This window comes from Macrosteles quadrilineatus, unplaced genomic scaffold, assembly GCF_028750875.1.
Source record: "Macrosteles quadrilineatus isolate MER2022 unplaced genomic scaffold, UCM_ALF_1.0 Scaffold_3__2_contigs__length_128488019, whole genome shotgun sequence".
NCBI classification, from domain to species: domain Eukaryota; kingdom Metazoa; phylum Arthropoda; class Insecta; order Hemiptera; family Cicadellidae; genus Macrosteles; species Macrosteles quadrilineatus.
The window spans coordinates 14,724,569-14,747,482 of NW_026542596.1; the positions used below are offsets into that span (position 1 = coordinate 14,724,569).

At 36.0% G+C, this 22,914-nt stretch overlaps 1 protein-coding gene across 1 annotated transcript in view; it reads right to left on the reverse strand.

Moving 5' to 3' along the window:
- The window catches only part of LOC128988532 (double-strand-break repair protein rad21 homolog), a 39,962-nt gene extending 22,488 nt beyond the window's left edge, over positions 1 to 17,474 (reverse strand). The window contains exons 1-8 of the mRNA XM_054409907.1: positions 17,327 to 17,474; positions 10,014 to 10,180; positions 7,760 to 7,989; positions 6,336 to 6,516; positions 5,888 to 6,044; positions 5,269 to 5,449; positions 3,099 to 3,370; positions 1,336 to 1,556 (exon numbers count right to left, since the gene is read on the reverse strand). Of these exons, the coding sequence (XP_054265882.1) occupies positions 1,336 to 1,556; positions 3,099 to 3,370; positions 5,269 to 5,449; positions 5,888 to 6,044; positions 6,336 to 6,516; positions 7,760 to 7,989; positions 10,014 to 10,157 (1,386 nt within the window). The 5' untranslated portion in view covers positions 10,158 to 10,180; positions 17,327 to 17,474. The remainder of the gene's footprint in view (positions 1 to 1,335; positions 1,557 to 3,098; positions 3,371 to 5,268; positions 5,450 to 5,887; positions 6,045 to 6,335; positions 6,517 to 7,759; positions 7,990 to 10,013; positions 10,181 to 17,326) is intronic.
- Positions 17,475 to 22,914: the final 5,440 nt, after the last annotated feature.

The window sequence follows — 22,914 nt, forward strand, 5'->3', positions numbered from 1 at the left end:
AAGCTATATTATAGTACAGGTCGTACTATAAAGTAAATAGGTCGGATAAAGTAAATCCGTCCTGGACCCAGGACGGATTTACTTTATCGTTTTGAAGTCCCCAGAGGACAAACATCATCTGTTCAAATTCATATGTACTAGTATATATGTGTCCGTTAGTGGGATAACTCGTGTAAAAACTATCAGATTTTAATGAAATTTGGTACAAGTGTAGACCTGAGTTTATTCAAATGAGTTCACAAAACAGCATGATCGGACTATGAGAATGGGGGTTTGTGGCGGGTTTAATGGGGTAAAAATGAGTGTTACCCATTTTTTACCATAAAAACATTAAACTTTGCAATTTCTTTCTGGACTATTTTGTACAGCTTGGAATAAAATAATTTAGTATATTGATGTGTAGTTAACTACACACACAGTGCCAATCACAACAACAGACTTGTAACGCTCTGGTTCTTCAGCTCCATCTGACAGAATTTAAAAGGGTACTAATGTTTTTGATTATTAATATAGTAGTAGCCCTAATCACGATCATACTTAATATATATATATATTCGCCAATGTTACATTATTCAAATAATAAGTCAATTTAGTTCAGTCGAATCAAACTCATACTTTAATGATAAACAGAAAAACTAATACAAACAAAACAAATGCAAAATAACAGGTGATCTCACATACACAAATGGTCTTAAGTCAGTACATCAGTTAAACACATCAATATATGAATTTGAGCGGATGGTGTTTTTGGCCTCTGGGGTCCTCAAAACGAAAAAGTAAATCGGCCCCGGGTCTAGGTGTTACCATGAGACCTACGGTAATAGCTTATTCCCTATATGGGAAATTCGCTAAAAACGTGATTTATACTAGTACCATTTACTATACAAACTTTGTATTATATTTATATATTCAATGATTGTACCATGTGGCCAATCTGGCAACATTGTCCTGGATCTGACAAATTGGCGGCAAGTGATAAGCCTCTATCATTCAACTAGTGTTCTACTAGTTGTTGTTAGTTGTATAGTAATTCGTTGTGAAATGCAAAGGCTTTCGATTACATAACTAGTATTACGAATGTGAGCTATTGAACTTGGAATTAATTAATTAGCTGACTTCAGAGTATTCCAAATAAACTAAGTGTTACTCTTTACAACCTTCAACGACAATCGAGTTTTGTACCATAATTAACCTTACTTTTCAGAATCGGTATCGAGTACAATAAAGCAAAGTATCGGCGATACTTCGATACCACTGGTATCGAAGGTATCAAGGAATCAAGAATCGGAATCGGCCCATCTCTAGATAAGACTATTACAGTGATTGTGAGCTAACCTTGAACAGCGCTCGAGCTGGAATATTGCGGCCAGGAAGGGCAAACAGTTTCTCCACTCCCCCTGTCTCCTTCCAGTGCATGAGTCGTTTGGTGGGTGGCGCAAGGTCGAGTGTAGTCACAATGTCACTAGTGTCGCTCAACTGAGCTTTCATCTCCTCTCCTGAGATATTCTTCACTTCATCCACAATCAGCTTACGCTTGCGCTTTGTCTTGGTGAATCCTGTAAATTAGGATTGAACAAGATGAAGAAAGTTAACTTACATTTGTCAACTTTCAAGTATGATAACAAAATTAAATACCCCCGCCGCAGCAAACCTGCCGACTAAGCGAATTTCCATTTTGCCTGAATTGATTTTCAATTCAATATATTTAATTAACATTAGGTGTTACTAGGCTTTATGAGTAACTAGGCTTGCTGCTACAGGGAGGGTAAAAAAAGTGTGTTTTTTAGTAAAATATTAATAACTTAGTATAAAATAAATAAATTTACCAAGTTTGATCAAAATATATTAATAAACAAGCAAACTACAACTAACATGGGAATTTTAAAATAAATATTTTTTTTATTTTCTCCGTAACCAATTAATTGTACAAAAACACTTTGATATAGGCCTACTAAATTATTTGTTTTTAAGCTCTTTAAAAAGGTCTGGAGAGAAATTGGGAAATTTTTGTTTAGAGGGTTAAAAATTAGAAAAACCAATTTTTACCCTATAAAACCCCGTTCCCATGGTCCGATCATGATGGTTTGTAAACTCATCCTAGTTTATCCCGCTTTACACCTTCAAACCAAATTTCATCAAAATCGGACAAATATTACTCAAGTTATTGTGTTCACGGACACATACATGTATATATTCTATAAAAGAGGAACTATGTGTGTACCTTATGGACTCCAAACATTACTCCTGGGGACATCAAAATGAAAAAGTAAATTGGTCCCGGGCCTAGGTCTTACCATGCCACCTACGGTAATAGCTACTTCCCTGTAGGGAAATTCGCTAAAATTGTGAGTCACAAGAGAACACAGTAAACCATAGACATTTTACAAAACCTTCATGGATGACTATCTATAATGTTTATGTTAAAATGTTTTCATCAAAAAGTGTTAAATAAATCGTAACAAACACTTTAGTTGCTTCATTGCCATATTCTCATTACTTTAAGTCTGAGGAACAGCCTTCCTCTTTAACCGAAATTTTGGTTACCCAAAACAATCTCCCACCTTCATTTCGAAAGAAAGGTTCTACTATAACATAGAGAACATAGTGATAGAGAACATAGAGAACATATGATAGAGAACTAAGTTAAAGTGTTTTGAGAGGACAGCAGGCTAATCTTTAAAAGTGCATCCCTGGTAAAAGAAACGCACAAATTTACACTAAGCGCACAAAAATTAGAATATTAAAAAAAAATAGAATTGTTAATAGTTTTAACCAAGAAAGGTTTGAGAAAGCCTTTCTTTCTTGAGAATTCTTAGTAACCATAAAATATTCTAATTTTTCTATATACTTAGTGTAAAGTTAAGCATTTCTTGCGCCCTAAAGGACTCTTTCCCAAGCCTGCTATCCTTAAAACATATTTTTTTATGTACTTTTATACGAGTCAATCAGTACAACTCTTAACCATAACTCTTCAAAATTAGTCAAATTTGTTATTAACATTTCCAAACATCATTCATTTTAAACAAAATTGGAAGCCATATTCTAACTGCTAAAATACTAAGCTCTTTCACATAATAATATGTCACCTCAAGTGTTACCTTTGAAAGCAGATGCATCGACTGGAGCCAGCGCAAAGCTCTCTTCGTCATTTTGCACCAGAGTGGTCTGGTCTGCAGGTGGTGTGGGGGGTTTGTCATCGTCTGGGTGCTCTGAGGGCACGGGTGTGGGTGCCGGGGTGGGTCGGTGTGACATGTGTGAGATGTGAGATATATGCGACACATGAGATACGTATGAGCGAGCGGGTGAGGGTGGCACCATGGGCACAGCAATGTCTCGCATCGGAGACACGGCGCGAGAACCTTCATCAGAGCTGGAAAAAGATGGCTAACTTAGATTTAAAATACATTTTACAGAAGTCATGTGGAAGTAAGAAAATAAGAATAAGAAAAGAGATATTAGGATTGATATATAATAACAGAAAACCCTTTATTTCGTGTCCCCAAGACTTGGGACTAACAGTCAACTGAATAACAATAACAGAGATTCACTATAAATTGCTACTTAGTTTGGAAAATTACAGTGGTTTTGGAAAGGAATGCAATATAAGTGCGAGTTACGAATGTTTTATTCAAGGTATATATTAGGGATGTGTCGAATCCGAAAACTAAGAAAAGATTTAGATTCAAAATTCAATTAACAAGATTAAAAAAAAAACCAAAAAGAAAATTATAATATTTAATTTTAGATTATAATATATAAATAAATAGAATTATAAGGCATACTGTGACATTGCATACTAACCATAGAGGTTGTTGAAGTCATAATAAACAGTACTGTGACATTGCCATTTTATGAACAGAGTATACTATTGATTAACAAATTTAAAATTAACAAGTGTACCTACAAAAACCATAAATAACCAATAATGAATATTTGCCATCCAAATAAAGTAAACCGACCGACGGTTTGATTTATTTTAATAGGTTAAAAGATGTAACCGAATAGTCTTCTATTATTTTGCTGTGTGTCAAAAGTAATTACGTAACTTTCATTGCAAAGAGTAGTCGTTTATGGTTAGTGTAGCATTTATTTCTAAATGGTTCCTATTCCATTCTTGCTTTTTAAATTACCATAAGCCTATTTGTAATTATTTTTGGGACTCGAGATTCAAAGATTCGAGATTCAATTTTTTAGGATTCGGATTCGAGATTCAAAATTCCTGGATTTGGCCATCACTAATATATATATATATATATGCAAACAAAATTAAGAATTTGAATTTGTATATTGTTATAAAACTGCAGAAAGAAAGAATTTTAGTTGAGGCGATAGTAAAGATTGATGAATAATAAGGAGCTAGTCTTGTGTAATATTATATAACCCATTATAAACCTCTACATCAATTTAAGTCTATAACATCCGACAGAGAACTATTTTCATCACCAAACATAGACTCTGTTAAATTTGATGTTGGAGTTGATCATTAGTCATATTATAGAAAACTAAATCCTTGGACTATCCTTAGACACTGAAGATGGCCAAGGTATGTTTGAACTTTATAATCTTTATATTATATATTTTGATTTCCTTAACACGTTCGCTGCTGAGCGCTAGATGCCGGGACGGCGCCAGTTGCTGAACTAACGCTCGGCCGCTGCGTGACATTGCCACCGATACACTGAATTACAGTAAAAACAACAGTAGTTATACTGGATGGCAATGTTCTGCAATAATACTGGCATTTGATATAGTACTAAGTGATTCTGATGGATAGCAGCACTACCCAGGTTACAGTCGGTAAAGTAGTGTCGCTATCTAGCAGGAAAGAGGTAAAACAAAGCCCTGTTCCAAACAACCCTGGTGGTGATTTGGGAAACTATATTTTTTATTGTCAGAAAAGTACGTCCCCACGAGCTGCAAAGAAATATAGAACGCTTGTGACGTGCTGGCTTATCCATAGCAACGTTAAACAACAATGAACGGTGACGTTCTGGAACGTTCTTAGCTCCTGGCGCCGTGGCCCGGCTGACGTTCCGGAACGTCCGTAGCAGCGAACGTGTTAATCAAATGGCAAGAATGTTTAGAGACTGTGTAAATGCACTGTACAATTTTTTATTCCATAATTCTTACATTATAGTGAACAAGGTGTTCGGCCTACATTAAAATATTAATTAACTTTTAACTTATGGTAAAATTATCTGCAAATGATCAAGCCAAGAACACTTTGAGAGCCCTAGTTACAGCAGATATTGGATAATAAATCAATACCTGTGACCGCCGATGCTAGGAGGTCCCCCAAAGTGATCGTCGTCGTCATCACTGTCAGGCGGGGGAACTCCGTCCAAGCCTCCATCAACCCCCGACTGCCGAATCACGGAGTTAGACTCCACGGGTGGAACGTCTCCCATTGGGGCATCGTCAAACAACCCTCCTTCAAACAAGCCCCCAGCTACAAACAACACACAAAGTAACTATGAAAACTAGTAAAATCAAATTTGTAACCAAATGTTTATAGGTGTTAAGATGTTTTATTATTGTTTAACTTTTGTTGTCCTTATGTAAATTACTGATTTCAGTCGGAAAAACCAACTTCTTTCTTAGCTAAACTGAAAAACATGAAAATTATAAATTAATTTTGCAAACAAATGGTGCACTTGCCACCCCTTGTTATCTCACACCGTTACATCCTAGGCCGTAATCTCTAGTCCAATTTTTTGACACATTACTCCAGACTAGGCATAGAAGGTTGCAGAATTATCACTTAATTAAAACCCATTGGTGATTGGCCGTATTTGAACCTGGGAACCCCAAGACAACAAAATATCTGTTTTCTTTAGAACTTGGAAAAAAATATGAATCCTATACCAGAATAACATTTTTGACTAACCTATGATATCCTGACCCAAATTTCCACCAAAACCGTCATCCCTTATAGGAGCTTCAATGTCAAGAGCTGATCGGGCCATCAGGCTGTTCGATGTTGATGGCTGAGGTTCTTTCTCTTTATCCAATCCTTCGACACCATCACTGAAGAGAAGGTTGGACTGGAACAAAATAGCTGGTTTAGATAAAGCCTTTCACTTAAGTAGGCTGATATTTAAGGTTATGAGAAATCAGGTGAAAGCAATTACTTAGGCCCAGCTGCCAAAACTAGATACGTAAAAATAAAACATTTTAGTGGTAGGCCTATGATGTAAAACTAAAAACTTCAGATGTAGGCCTCAAGTTTCGACCCAACAACACAGACTAATACAGAAAAAGCTTAGTAACTATTATGTAACGTTCTCTGGGCTAGGCCTATTAATTAAAGAGACAACATAATTCTCTGACCATACCTGATCCAAAGCCTGGGCCAGCCCCTGATGATGCATCAAGTCCGGAGGATCAGTGCCAAATCCAATGTCTCCGAAACCTTCCTCTGTGGTGACCAAGGCGATGTTCCCATAGTCTTCTCGCATTGTGATTTCCTCGGCTCTAGACTGGTTCAGGCTGAACTGGGCCTCAATGTCTACGTCACTGCAGAATAAACATATGTTTAAATTCTTTTATCATGTTTATGTAAAAAGGTAGAACAGTGGGATCTCGATCAACCACCATTTCTCCGTTATCCATCACCTCAAAGACATGTATTTACTGTATGGTTTTGTCATTCCAAAGATGTAAATAATATCCTGTATACACAACAGCATGAATGTATTAATAAAGAGGTACAGTAGATCTCCAATTACCCGAATTCCAAATATCCAAATCACCAATTAGGCCTATCCTAGCTGTTAACAGAAATAATTTAAGGATTTAAAACCACAGTAATAAGAATCATTATTAAAAAGGCAGAAGCTGTAATTGTGGCAAAAATCCAAAACCTGTCTCGTGGTCGAATAGACATCATCCTCTACCGCGGTCACAGAAACATCTTCATAGTTTTTCACGATTGAGGCAAATTGTTAAATCAAATGTTAATTGTTAATATCAAACGTCTGTGTAGACACCATCATCGTCTCCCACGATCTCGGAAAATCATAATCGTACTCCGCAATTGCAGCGAAAGCGTAAATTTTCCCTCTGATCGTAAATAGTAAAAGCTCGGCATGAATTGGCCTATTTTATTTAAAAGACTCTGAATTTCGGGAAAATCTAATATTCCGAATGGGGTCCGGTCCCAATTAATTTGGATAATTGAAATTGAACTGTCCTGTGTATAATTCGTAATAGTACACAGTGTTATTTATTTCCAGACTGTTGTTATTTAGTAATGAAACATGTTATCTGTCTGTTATTACCAATATATATTCAGTTAACGATAGTCATTGTCCCACCAGTAGTACAGTGGTGGTTAGTAAAGATTTTCGCATATCGTACATTGAACAGAATTAATACTGATCACATTAGCTGCAATCTACTAATGAAGAAAAGTTTGAGTAGGCCTGTACCTAAATATAACAAAATAAACACTGCAGTCATAAATAAATTATTAAGAAGTAATTATTAATTTAAGTATGCCTAATTCATTCAAATCTTCTGTCACTGTTTAAAATAAATATTTGTATTGATTCAAAGTTTTTGTTCAGGCCTAAATGAATATTGATGGTTATGTTTGGTGTTTGAAATCATGTGTCTTGGTAATAAAAAATTCAAGGTTGAAGAGAGAAAGCTGAAACTAGATTCCAGATTTCAGGAACTGTCTGAATCAATGACAGATTTTAGTCTTTTTTGGAACAGGAACAACAATAACATCCACAATTACACAGTAAAAACTTACTTGAGCTCGGGCATTGCAGTGTCAAAGTCGTGAAACACCTCCGGCAGAGTGATGGCGTTGACAGCAGCTTCTCTGTGTTCCTCCGGTAAATCGACCATGCCCGGACGGAAAGCCATTTTGATCTTGACGAATGCCTCATTACAATCGGCCAGCAGGTATTTGGCTTTGCGAGAGTAAATGCGAACCACTCCAAGCAACAAGTGGCCTGACGTTCGTAGAGCCATTTTTACCTGTTTAAGTTAAATATGTTTTATTTTTTAAGTTTGCTAAAGTGTAAATAAACCATAAAGGTGGCAAAACTTCATATGTGACATCAGCCATGACAGTAAACAACTTGCTTTTTCCACACTTTAGACAAAAGTCCTCCAGGAGGTAAAATTTTGTTTGTTTTCTGTAAGCTATAAATAATACATATGGCTTAAGTAATCAAGGATTTTTTAAAGGCAAGCTCTTTACTCTTAAATCACAATCCTGACCTGGAGCTTTTCTAAAAGACTTTACCTGTAAAAGGCATATACAGTTTAGTTCAGGCAGATCTTCATTGAAATCTCTTTAACTTTAGATGTTAAGGCATGACAGAAATTTGACTAAACCAAAAATAAGTAGCCTATAACCTTCAAAATAATTTTAAAAATTAGGGATGGAAAATGATTACTTTTTAAAACTTCATTCGACATATATAAGTTGGAATTTGAAAGTGTAAATCTAAACTCCATTCTACATTCTCCGTTCACTGCGGAGCGTCCACTAGTCAATTAAATTATATTACAGAAATAAATTGGGTTAAGTTTATCCCGCCTTTTTTACCTTCAAACCAACTTTCATCAAAATTGGAGTAAAATTACTCAAGTTATTGCGTTCACGGACATGTGTATATATATATATTATATAATAAGTATGATTGTGATTAGTGTTTACATTTGAAAATTTCTCAAAAAGCACCCCTGCCCCCCAAATTAACCCTCCAAGTGTCCATAGTTTAGGCCTTAATGTCCACCTATTTTTGGCGCATTTGCAAGGTTTTATTAAAACGGATCTGAGAAGCTTAAAACAACGTTAATTCTAATGTTCTATATACCATTTTGTTTGGAAAATCATGGGCTTCAATATTATATATAAAACATAAGGAACATTTAAAAAAAAAAAAAAAATTTAGGTAAAAAAAAATATAATTTCAAAAATTTTCAAAAAAAAAAATAAGTTCGCACTCAATGAAATTGTATAAATTATAGGCCTATAAATATTTGAAAATAGCCACTTTGTTCTAAATTTTATGAGGATTACAAATATATAATAATATAAGGAAGTAGATTTGCAAATAAATAAGTTATGGGCAAAAAACAGATTTCAGTACATAGCGTTTAGCTAAGAATGCATAGCCTAACCATAGCTAGGAATCTGGCTGATAATTTACATCAATATCACTACCTACTTCTTCAGGATCATCAACCAGCACTTCGAAACCACTTAAATCTTCTTATAATGCAACACGTATATCACTACTTTTGATTTTTAACACTAAAACAATGATAAACGTAATAAAACACATCAGTCATCGGTCGGAGGGTAACCTAGCTGTTTACAAATACACGCACGTCAGCTGTCTGCTACATATTACGATCGGCTCAGATAACGTACAGCGCTGAGACAGACCTCTGGAGAAAGCTTAGAATGAAACGGAAAGAACGATACCTAACTCGATCCAGTTCAATCCGATTCAGTCAGTTATAGAGCCTTCGCCGTAAACGATGTCTGCTTGTCGAAAAATCGACAAGTAACACTACACAAAGTGTGCTGCTTGTCGAATTTTTGTCAAGTAACACTGGGAGGGTTAACATATGACTATATTTTATTACTTTCATTATTTTTGTTATTGTATTTGTATGAAATGTAAACATGACTATGACCTAAGTGTTGAAACATGTTGTTTGTTAATTAAAATGAGTTTTTAAGGGTATTAATGTTTTCGATTAATATATATATATATATACATAATTTATATATACAGCCTATTTTGCATATATATATATAATACCGGTACATAGGGCCTATATAGTTTCAACATTAGTTTTTTTGGCCTCTAGGGACATCAAAATGAAAAAGTATATCGGTCACGGCTCCAGGTCTTACTGTGCCACCTACGGTAAAAGCTACTTCCCTATAGGAAAATTTGCTAAAAATGGGAATAAATTAATTTTAAAAAACTACAACCATGATAAGATGCTTAAAAGATTCATAGGCCTATTTGACTTACTTTTGGCTGAAGAATTCCATCAACTGATTTTTCAATATTCGTTTCAAACACATGGGCTTTGGTTAACTTCTTGTCCCAATGAGCAGCAAGCCAAATACGGGCAAGAGGGCCCTTTTTGGCGAGCACAAAGTGTGCATAAAACATCTTAGCTTAGTCAGCTACCAGATCTGAAACAAAGAGGTTGCTCATCATGGAATTTCTTGTGACATATAAATAACATCTTCAATCCTGACCATCAAGAACTGAATTGCACAACTTTTGCACAACAACAATATGCAAATGCACAATTGAACAAACCCAATGTCATCAAAAGTTAAATTTTGGTCCTTCCCACTTGATTAACCTGTTTATTTTTTCTTTATCCAATGGAGTGACAAAGGCTCCCGCACCATAAAGGCCTTGAACGTTTGTAGCCTCAAAGACGTTTTGGAGTTGTTGGTAAGGCCCCCCATACAAGTAACGATCGGCCGGAAGGCCTGGCCTGAACAGTCCACGTGGCCGACCGATCGTTACGTGTATGGGGTCGTCATCCGGCCGCCGGCCGACCAAATCGGTCCGGCCAACCCGCACCTTCAGGCCAATCGGTATGTGTATGGGGTTGCCGGCAGGCCGCCGGAAGGCCGACAGTAGTAGCATTATTTTTTATTTACGTTTGAGGTATTAGTTTTTTAAGTTAGGCACGGTCATTGACATAACCTAACTTTGGCGAATCGTTGTGTGTATTGGGACCCTCCTTTCACAGGCCAAACTGTTCAATTTGACCTTCCCGCTCTGAGCGGCCGGCCGATCTTTACGTGTATATAAGTAATTAACTTATAATTAATAGTAGGCTAATTACTTATATTGGCCTAAAAGTGGAATTATGTCTCAGGCCATTTCCTACTTACTGTTAAGGGAAAACTATTTTAGAAAAAAATATTTCTGAGACGGATCATCTGATTTTGATGAAACAAAAATCAAATTGAAGCTAGATTAAATACATTTTACATGGTAACCATACCATTTCAACCAAACTGAAAACACTTAAAAAGTACAGGTTAAAGATGCTCCGCATTAATATTGAAGTTAACTTTAATTAATTGTAAAAAAAAACCACTTAAAAACCAACTAAGTTAGCTCTTATCAGCTCTCAATGTCCTTAGAAGTCTCTGTGAAATTACCAATAAAGAAGATACCTCTTAGATGTCCTATAATGTCATATTTGCCTCTCACCTAAAATTAAGCATGATTGCCTTGGGAAGTGCCAGCTAAAGCCAAATAAAAGAAACATATAAATTAACCAAAATAAAGCAGCGAGAATCATCAACTAATCACACTACCTCCAACACTGCAAGAACTTATCTTAAGTATATTAGCTAACAGCTACATATTCATAATAAAGCACAAAATCCTACCTGACCTCTCAATACATAATTTAACACTATAGGCTACATTTTTTAATGACTCCGCAACAGCAAACCTCCAGACTTAAAATCAAATTCCTAAGCGACGGCAGAGGCGAATATACTATAGTTGCACGGCTGTAGTTGCGCGACTATGACTCATACTTACTTTTTTTTGTCCTAGGACGCTAGGCTTGAGCCTGGGATTGTTTTTCACATTACTTCAGGCTAGACCTAGGGGTTGCAGCATTATCACTTGGATAAAATCCATTGGTGACTTGGCGGGATCGAACCCAGGACTTCGGGGAGTGAAGTACCGCGCTCAACCACTACGCCAGCTCAATTCCCATGACTCATACTTACTGCTTCGCATGTAATTGAATGAAACCCATTCCTATGACACGACTGGTGCCGTGAGGCGGAAACGGCTCTAGTGAGGCGCCTCGAGCCGTACGACTGCTAGCATGAGCAGGTCAGTCGTAACAGCTGTGACAACTGAAGGTCTGTGGTTGTATTAATGTGATAATTTTTTTACATTTTATTACCAAGCCTAGACATTTTTTTTTTAGGATTTGACAATCGGTGAGTTTTGTATAGCCTACACATAAGCTGCAACTGAGGTATTTTTTAAAACTTTTCTAAGGAAGATACATGGTCTGGTTAGGAGGGTCGAATGATGATATTGCTCAAGCTGAAAGATGTCTAAGCAATGAAGTAGAAAGTCTGCTTGATCAAACCAATCACACCAATGTTATCATTTCAGGCTTACCGTACAGACACCATAATCCAGCCTTAAATAACAGAATAAGCTACCTCAATTGAGATATGGAGGAAATTGCAAAAAAATATAACCATGTTTCCTTCCTAGCTATAAATAGACTAACAAGGGAATCATATACTAGGCATGGATTGCATTTCAACAGGCACGGAAAAAAGAAGATAGCCCTAATGATTAAAGAAATATTTCAAGTGAAGTCAACTGTTAGGCAAAATCAATCCATCACAGTGAACTCAGTGATTGTGATTGCGGCTGACATGAACAAAATTATTGATAGTCACAAAAATGACCCGTCTGTGGCTTTTGCCCATACAATTTCAAGTGACCTTCAGCATGAAAGGAACATGAGCGCGGGTGTCGCTGTCGTATTCCGAAAACAATTTGGAAGACCAAAACAATCTGAATTTGTATGCTCCAGATTGACATGCCAGACTAAACAAAACGGTGCGACAATTATAGGGATTATAAGAATATAATATAAGGATATAGCCTTGTCACAAAAGACTTGATCAATGGGAAACCATGAATGAAGAGTATGACGAGGCATTTGATCAACTTATTCAGGACTTCAAACGAAAGAAACTTGATTTGTTCCCCCATGGGTGTTGTCCGTGACCAAATAAAGCTATAAAATATTTGGTTTTACATTACCTTTATCAGTTCCAAAAGTAACCTTTGTCAAGTTATCTTCGTGTTACATGTTTCGGCGAGCTGCCATTGTTAAACACTTTGTTACAGGAATATGTAGATCTGCTTGAATAACTTCGTTGTCATAACACATTACACGACAAACAACATTTACGCACGATACGTACAACATACAAATAAATACTTTTTGTTTGATAGGCCTATCACGAATACAACATTGCCGGTACACGAGCGGTAACAGACTTAGTCGTGTGTAAATGTTGTTTTTCGTGTAATGTGTTATGACAACGAAGTTATTCAAGCGGATCTATTCCTGTAACGAAGTGTTTAACAATGGCAGCTCGCCGAAACATGTAACACGAAGATAACTTGACAAAGGTTACTTTTGGAACTGATAAAGGTAATGTAAAACCAAATATTTTATATATTACAGTTCCGGGGCTACAACAATGAATTTCAAATAAAGCTGGTGCATTTCACGAGAAACATTACTAAATTGCAGAATGAGACCAATGCAACCATCGTCGTAGTAGCATATGATCAACCTACTGCCAGAAGAAAACTGTGGAATGGGCTGTCGTATGCAGAATTCCTGAAGCAGTTGCAGAACCTTAATTCCTATCAACCTACCTCTGTCCTGCCTTCTGCTGAGAACAACTACTCTGAGGATCCATCAAAGCAAACCAAAGAGGGCTCCCAGTTCTCTAGCTCGACAAAACAGGATAATCTTGTCAGACCTCAACCTGCTGCCTTGACTTCTTCACAATCTGTTGGTCCCATAGTACACCCGGAAGAGAATACTTTCTAGACCTGTCACCCCAGTGGTGGTAACTGTTAAACTCAGCTACAGTGAGGCACTGAAGTCAACACCAGTGTGAGCAGTGGAAAAGCAGAGTAAAGTGTCTTGCATTCAAAATAGTGATTTATTTTCTTCTGTAAATTTATATTTCGGCCTAAACTAAGACGATAAGTCTGCCAGTCTCCAAAATTTAACATTAACAGATAGGGAATTTTGACATTAATTCAACTGAAGATAATAAAAATCCACAACCATTTATCCAGGATGTAATTCAGATCTTGTTTTATAATATTCCAAATTTAAGCTCGTCAAAAATATCAGAACTCAAATTGTTTTTAACTCAGTCTGCTTTAAAAATTAAAGGAATGTCACTTGTTGAGCATTGGCTTTTGACTCTATTAATCTGGCTAACACAATCAATATTTAATTTTTGTTTGGCAGATTTTTATGTAGCCTACAAGAGAAAATGGTGTAAGGGGAGGCTCATGTATTTTAATTAATAAACATTGTAAATTTGTACGTTTGAAGGATTTCTCTGATTTGAATGAAGATTTTATATTTTAAGGTTCAGCAGTTTAACTCCCAGATTTCAATTTAATTTGTTTCAGTCTATACAATTCCTACCTACAAAATGAATCAATTGTTTCTGGTCAGATTCAAAAAGCTGCTTTTGCTTCAGCAAAAAAGAGTAAAAAATAAGTCTGTTTTTCATCACCGGTGATTTTAATATTAACATTTTGGAAAACAATCCTATAAAATAAATGTGTCCTGGGCTCAGGACTTACTATGAGAATTAACTTATTATGGTAGCTTATTTCTCTTTAATGGGAAATTGCTAAAACAGCATTCGCCTGAAAGCAGGCAAACGTGCCACAATCACAACATTGGATCAGGATGGAACTACACCACCACCGTACCGGTAGAAGTCTTAATGCAATGGGAGACAAATACAACGTACGGCCACAACATCACAAAACACCACAGTAAATTATACATAGGCTACACGAAAATTCATCCAGGCACTAAAAAAGTAGCCTTAAGTTATCTCACAAAAACATAAGTTTAAAAGGCTACAACATCAAAAAATTCTATAAAGACCACAATCAGGGATTAGGTAGGCACTTACTAAAACAGAAATACAGTATTTACACCAGGAAACCCAAGTGACGATTCTCTGGTCTATGATTGTGATGAAGAGGACAGATATAAGCTTTAACTTATTTACCGTAGGCTATGCTATTTATTCTTCGAACGGTCAAAGGTGCAAACAAAAATACAGTTACAATAGGCCTAACTTAGTTTATGTGGATTTACAATGCTACCACTCATTTAACCCTAGCAGTGTCCAATATTAGAAAGTGGGGAATGGCCAACCCATTTTGGCGATTTTGCAGACCTTTTTTTGAAAATTCGTAAAAATTCAACAGTACAAGTAAACCTAGCCAACCTCATATTCATTTTGTTCGTAAAGAACAGGAGAATCTAGAAATAGTAATATATAATAATGATTTAGATAGGGCCTAGCGTATTTTTTAAGTAAAGTGAAAAAAAAAAAAAATTCTATTTTTTTTTTGAAATTTCAAAAGCAGCCTCGGTATTTTTTTTTCTAGACAGATTTTTTATGGAAAATTCATTAACTTATACATTTTGTAGACAATCTAATTCCCTACATAGAAATTTATAACAAGTTAGGATTTTTTTTTATACGTTTTGGGGCGAAATATAGGCTAACAAACGGAGAACAGAAAAAATTGAAAACCGTACAGTGTTAGTTTATGTTGTAAAAAGTTATATAATATATGTGTTACTAATAGGCTAATGATATTTGTAAAGCTAGCCTAATGAAGTAAGGAATCGAAAAAAGTCATAAGTTTAGTCTATGGTAAAAATAATTTTTTACCTATAAACGTATAGGCCTACCGGTATATAAAATAATGTTTTTATTATTTTATAGCGATTTTGTGAAAAAAATCACGGTATTTAGTACAACTTTTGTACAAAATGGTTTACCCCCAAACCAATATAAAACAAGTTGTGTATTCATTTAGGCCTACCTTTATAAAAATGTATAACACCTTGGGTAGCCTATATATACTTTTTTTTATGTGTTATGTAGAGATATAAATATAAACAAAAATGGTTGCACTCGCAACACTATTTTATTTACGAACACTATTTCACACAATTCAGTAATAACTTATTTATGCATTAAAATGCATGAAGATTACTGTTATACACACACACTTTTGAAACTTCAATAACACTAACACTACGAACTACAACGTATTTAGTAATAAATCGCAGATGATAACACGAGCGCGAACACTCACCGGCAACAACAAACAATGGAATGGGAATGGCGAATACAAGACAGACTGTAGCAGTAATGACTCACTTCCGTCTTCTTCATATGAGCAGACAGAAAAAACCCTGAGTGCAAGGCTGCCACTCTCACTATCTATATTTCTTCCTCTTCAAAATGACATATTAGGCCCTATATGCCTACCTAGTAATAATAACTTTCACTAAGTAAATGTAAGTAATTCGTATTTTCCATACCGTCACCTGACGACGGTTGGCCATTTGTTATAAATTTTTAAAACAGCTGTTTTCATAAAATCGTACCGGTTGTCCAATCAATATTTAAGTTAAGTTTAGTTCTAAATATCAGTACCAAAATGAAGATAAAATCAATGGCTATCCAGTGGTACCACCCGCAACATCCCAAGACGAAAATTACCCGAGCAGGGTAATGCCAAACAAGACGTGTTTTGCCAGTTCCCAAGTGTCGGCTGCAAAAGTCGTGCCGCGCCAAAAATTCATTTGATTTTTAATCGTCGTGACATTGTTATATACCTGCTACAGGGTTTGTTTGAATGTAATAAAATGAAAGTTCAGAATGTGATCTTTCGAATGGTAACTTATATATTGTTCTTATCTGAGTTGATTATACTTAAGTGTTTTTTTTACCGTTAAAATAATTTTGGCCCATACCGTCACCAGACGACGGTTGGCCATTCTAAGCATCAATGTCAAACCGTCACCAGACGACGATTGGCCACTGCTAGGGTTAACTTACAGTAGGCCTATAAAATTAAACTAGGCTATCATAACCTAACCTAACCAACCAAACTTGCTAATGGTGAAAAAATCGCATGAAGGTTTACTAAGTAATTGAATCCATAGTTTCAGTCGATATTAGCATAGGCCTAGCCCAGTTAAGAAACTGTGCCCGCCTAGAACCTAGACATGACTAATTAAGTCATAGGCTAACTTAGCCTACGCTCTGAAAAGGTTTTTGTAAATAGCCTACTATTAAGAGGATCAGTTCAATTATAATATGTTGTGAGCATTATTCACGAAATAGAAATTAGAAACTTATCATTATCAGTAGGTGTAAACAAAGCGATGGGATGGGCTTGGCTTCTTCGCGGGTCATCAATAAGTTTAACTGGCAATACTAAGCTAGGCTTCACAAGTAAAAGAAATCATATGCCATCATATTATAATACCTAAAAAGAATAGTAATACATAATAATGTGAACATTTAAATATTGTTTATAAAATCACTTGCATGAAAAGTAGCTAGCATAGTTGTAGGTCATAACGACTTTGGCGCCTATTTGTCATTTCCTCTATGCAGTTCCAATTCTAGTCACTATCAATTTCTCATTTAATGAATTCCTCTTAATAATTACCCACGTACCTTAACAAAAACAAATTCCTTATCCGAATGTCGTATTGACACACAGCACTAATTATCCTATAAAACCACGGATTGATAATAACATCATAGGTAAATCAAACGGACTACGGACACAGCCACAGCACAAAATTCCGACAACATCGACAACTAAACAAAATGGCGACAGCAAGAGTGAAGAACTAAACAACAAATAGAGTTGACTCCATGATGAACTAAATAACGAAGCTTTGCAAGGATGCAACATTCACGCATTTAAAAACTTTTTTGTGTCATTATACTGTTTGTATTTTGATACCTAGCAAAAGATACTTCATTTTTGACGAATCGCATCTTGGATGTATTATAATAATTGCTGCAGACAAACCATAAACGGCTTTTGCAGTTAAATTGTATGAGTTTCGTATATTTTAGAAATAAATAAATACTAGTGTACATGATGCTCGAAATCGAGCAATTGCAAAGAAGTGCTGGAGTTATTTATAAACAAATAACTTGTTTAAAAACTAATAACAGCCATAATTGCCGATGATTTTAAAAGAGTCGACTAAAACATAATTAACTAATGCGGAAATACTCACAATTTACATATGTCCTCGGGTACGATACGAGCGGCGAGCGGTGAGCGGCAAGCGGTAAGCGGCAACCTGAGCGGCACGTAAGCGGCGGTGGTGGCTACGATACAAGCGGCACATTTATAACGCTCATAAAGTTTCCCAAGTTTTATGAGTCAGTTTTATGGTGGAAAGAAAAAACAAAAAACATAGGTGTGCTATTCCCACATATTCTGACGTAACTCGCAACCAAAACTTGCAAACAAAAGATCACCGGATTGTAACTGTCAAATTAGTATGTATTTGTTTTGATAATAATAAAAACAATAACAACCAAATCAAAACAAATACATATACTAATTTGACAGTTACAATCAGGTGATCTTTTGTTTGCAATCCGAGTGACGTCAGAATATGTGGGAATAGCACACCTATGTTTTTTACTTCCACCATGAGTCAGTTTAGTATGAAATTGTAAACTATGCTTAAGACGTATTGCAACTGTTGTTGCTATCCGACAATTTTTTGCGTTTAAAAAAAACTTAGTTTTTAGAAAAACCTTAACCCAAATTTTTTTCCTACTCTTTTCTGATGACTGAAGTGTTTTAAAACTTCCGTGCTGGTCATTCCACAAAAATTCCCTGGACTGCACCTAACCATAGATAAAACATACACATAACGTATCGACCCGTATCGCATGTTTGCTGCTGTTTCCCTGTCATTTTAGGCCGAACTGAAGCATGACTCACCTGAGCGGCGAGCGGCGTTTTCGTGAAAATCGGTTTTGACTTGGAACCATGAGCGGCGCTGAGCGGTGCCGCTTACCGCCGCTCGCCGCTCAGACGTATCGTGGCCACCCTCAGCAAATTTACACGCAACTAAATGAGACCCGATGTCAGAGCGGCGCCGCTGCTCATGCCGCTCGCCACTCGTATCGTACCCGGGGCCTAACAGTCCTATTCCATTTTAAAGGGTTAATTTTTAACTATCAAACTGCCCACGGACGGGAAAAGGTAAGCTTGCAATTTAAGAGGCGGTCGGATAGAGCCCCGTATCCCATATTTTGCAGGCGTCACGAGCAACAACACAGTCCTCTCAAAACAGACTTTTGTAATAGTACCACCCTTGGCCACCAGTTTCGTGGCTGTCGCATAACGGGATCTGAGATTGTTGACAACCCTGTGTTACCTAGAAACTTGAAAGCATCAACTCGACTACCCTCAGCCTGTGTCCTAGCCCTTGTCTAATGTCCCACCACACGTTTCACTTTCACTGGTTTGCTACCTTCGCTCACCCACACTTTACGTCTCAGCAGGTCTCAGTTCGTCACCGCACAATATGCTAATTTTCCACACAAAAAATGTTTTGGAGATACAAATAGCACTTTCAGTAAGACATTTCGATGTATACACATATATTTTAATACATGATAATGTATTCAATTATAAATAATATACTAGTGCTACTGGGCTCAATAATGTAACTACTTGGCCTATCCCATACATTTTAGCGAATTAAACCCTGTAATGAGGTAGCTATTACCGTAAGTGGCATGGTAAGACCTACGCCCGGAACCGATTTACTTTATCATTTTGATGTCCCCAGAGGCCAAAAACACCATTCGCTCAAATTTTTATATATATGTGTGTCCATGAACACGATAACTTGAGTAATTTTTGTCCGATTTTGATGAAATTTTGTTTGAAGGTGTAAGGCGGGAGGCGGGATAAACTTGAATGAGTTCGCGAACCAGCATGATCGGACCATGGGAACGGGGTTTTATGGGGTAAAAATGGTTTTTTCTAATTTTTGACCCTCTAAACACAAAATTTCCCAATTTCTCTCCAGGCCTTTACAAAGAGCTTAAATAAACGGTATCAGCATTCTGACACATACTTTCTCCCATAAGTTTGTCAACAACCAATAACCAAACCAACCAAGGTTTCCAACAACCTTTATCATGTGTAAGCGGTGAGAGTAAATAAACGGAAATGGGATTTGTACAATTTTGTTCAGAATTTAAAGGACTTTAAAATACTAAATTTTTAACAAAATTTTTCGAGCCAATTTTGGGAAAATCAGATTTTTTCGTTATTTTATGGGGTTTTTATGGGAAAATAACATAATTTACAATAACTTTTGAACCCTAATTTTTACAGAAATGGGATTTGTACCATTTTGTTCAAAATATAAAGGACTATAACATACTAAATGTTTCAACATGTTTACAAAAGACTGAATATACGAATGCTTCGCAATATAATATCACTCACCCGATCGTCTTAGTCCATATTTTATATCTAATGATAGAAGGAATTTCTTTTAGATCTATCAGGCATAGCCCTAACGTAGGCCTGTAATTGAAATTACCTTTCACACTGGTTTAAAATAGTTAAAATACTACATCAACCTCACTACTGCACACTTTATTCAGGTTGAAATTTTCATTAACGAAGGTGCTCTTGTCTTTTCTACGAAACACTGAGAATTTGCGTTATCAACAGACATACTCACAGAAATACAGAATTGAATTAGGGGATTTGCTACGCGTTAACCAAAGCAAATTACAAGCAAAATTATTTATTTAAAAGTTTTTATAGTGTCATCAAGTTTTATGATAATCTTATTTAGGCCTAATCCTTATCAAACTGTAAAATTGGTGTAAATCCGTCGGCAAATATATAAATAAGTTAATAAATACACAGTCCAAAAAACATTGATACGTTGACAACGTAAAGCTTTAAAAACTCATTATGGTTTGCCCAAAAAATCTTTCACTTGATGTGGTATCTTGGTATCAGTATCGAAGTAAAATTAAAATTCATGATGTAGCCCCTGAACTGATTAATTAGACTAATATGAGGTACGTTCCTTTACGTCAACAGTTCAATTGTAGTAAGTAGAACTCACAACATGTTTCGCCTATTCAAACCTATTCAAACAGTATCGAAGTTATTAATCCCCTTTGGTTTTGGATTTTTTTTCGAAAATCAAAGTTATTTCCCATTAATAGCATTATTTGTAAGCAGCTTTTAATGTTAACATATTAATGACAGTTTGAAGAAAACCCCTTATCCAAACAAAGGGTTCTTATTTGAAAGATTACGTAATCTCTAAACGATGATCGGTATATTCCCAGCACTGAGCACTATACAACACTGATTCACGGCCTTTTCCCGGTTATCAAAACTCAAGAACAATCGTTGCACTTGCGATTAATTAAACCGGCTAAGTAAGGCAACAACGTTTTTAATCCCACTTGGTTTGGATGTGCTTACAAAACTTGATCAGAAATGGTTGTGGTATTTGTAAACAGTATTTAATGTAAACATATCATATGTGACAGCTAGAAGTGAGAACTAATCCAAATGGCTGGTCGTTATTTCATAAAAGTTGAATAGTAAACATTGGAAGACAATTTGACAAAAATCGAACAAAATTGGGGTTTTGATGGTTCGTTATTTTGTTTTCAAGGAGTGGGGCCATGTTTTTATAGCCAAAGAAACTCACTAATCCAGGAAATACAGAAAAATGATTTGAACCTTGATCGGTATTCTAGTTTTCTAGGAGTAGACCTCGTAAAATGACATTTTGGCGTCACTGACAGAATAAAAGAATGGACAGACAGACAGAAATTGAGATAAGACTCGTTTCGACTTTCTTTGGCTATGAAACATAATGTAACCAGAAACTGCATGATTCTAAGAAATGTAGGCCTACAGACAAAACTGTATTTTATTTATATAGATATATGGAACGATTTAAATATATAAAAATAAAAAATAGTAGGTCCTATGTGTCGTATTTTTACGTTTCAAAGCCATTTGAAGTTGCAATCTGGCTCTGGATGTTTTTTCTAGATTTTGCCTTATCCTGTGCCTCTAATATATAAATAGGATTTCGGATAGGCACTTGGGGTTTTATCTTAGCTCCAATATTATAGACCTAAAACGGGACATCGCAATTCCAAGATAATCCATGAGTCAGAAGCCGGCTTGGCTACGACGCAGTGCTGGTCCGGAGGGTGGATTTGGTTCCTGGAAGACCTTAATCGTATATACCACGTATGTCAGAAAATGCTTTTGTTCCACTGGACCTTGTTTTCATTTTGGGAAATAGTTTGTATCAAACCGTGTATTGCAGCAGCTATCTTTACACAGCTAAGTCCGTAATTAACGTACTAAGTATGACCAAAAGAGACGTTTATTCTAACGGAACTTGTTTTATATTGATGAATAGTTTGTATCAAACCGGGTGTTGTAGAACTACTTTTATCTCTGATGACAGTAATACTTTAATACATAAGGTAAATACACAGTCCGAAAATATTAGATTCTTAGATTCCTGTGAATTAAATATCATCATTTCCTTGGCATTATAATACATCAGGGATGTAACGACATACCGTGATTTATTTATTTAAACAGATCTGTGGCCAGTTTAAATGAATTGTATTTGGCGCGGTTTGAAAACGTGCTCTGTAGTCCACAATCGACTGTGCTGCCATCGGCCGGGACATCGTCGAACTAGTACTCAGTCGGCAAGCAAGGCTTTTTTGCAAGCTTTTACAAAAAAAATACAAAACTTAATGTTAACCATCGAAAAATAAATATCTGTCACACTCAATACACTAATGAATATATGCTCTTCAATATGGCGTTTGAACCAGAATTGTTTATAGTTCCAGTCATTTTATATTTTAGCAGAAAGTATTGCAATTCCTTATGGGAAATGTAAGAAATGATTTATTTTATATCCGGCTTATAATTAAACATTATGATTTTTATATTGTACAGTCTTAATCCTACATACATTTACAATGTTTTGAGTGTGGGAAATAATTTTTGGAACACGGATAGACCAGAAAACGAGGAATTATTATACGCGCTCCATGTTAAAGTGACGGCCAGTGTCGGCAGCCGAGAATCTCTGTCCGACCGCCTCTTAAGTCAACGAAAAAAGGCTGTCAGATTTTATAATGTACCGTACCTAAGTTATTTAGCCAATTTGTAGACAATAAGGTGTAGGCTACTTTAA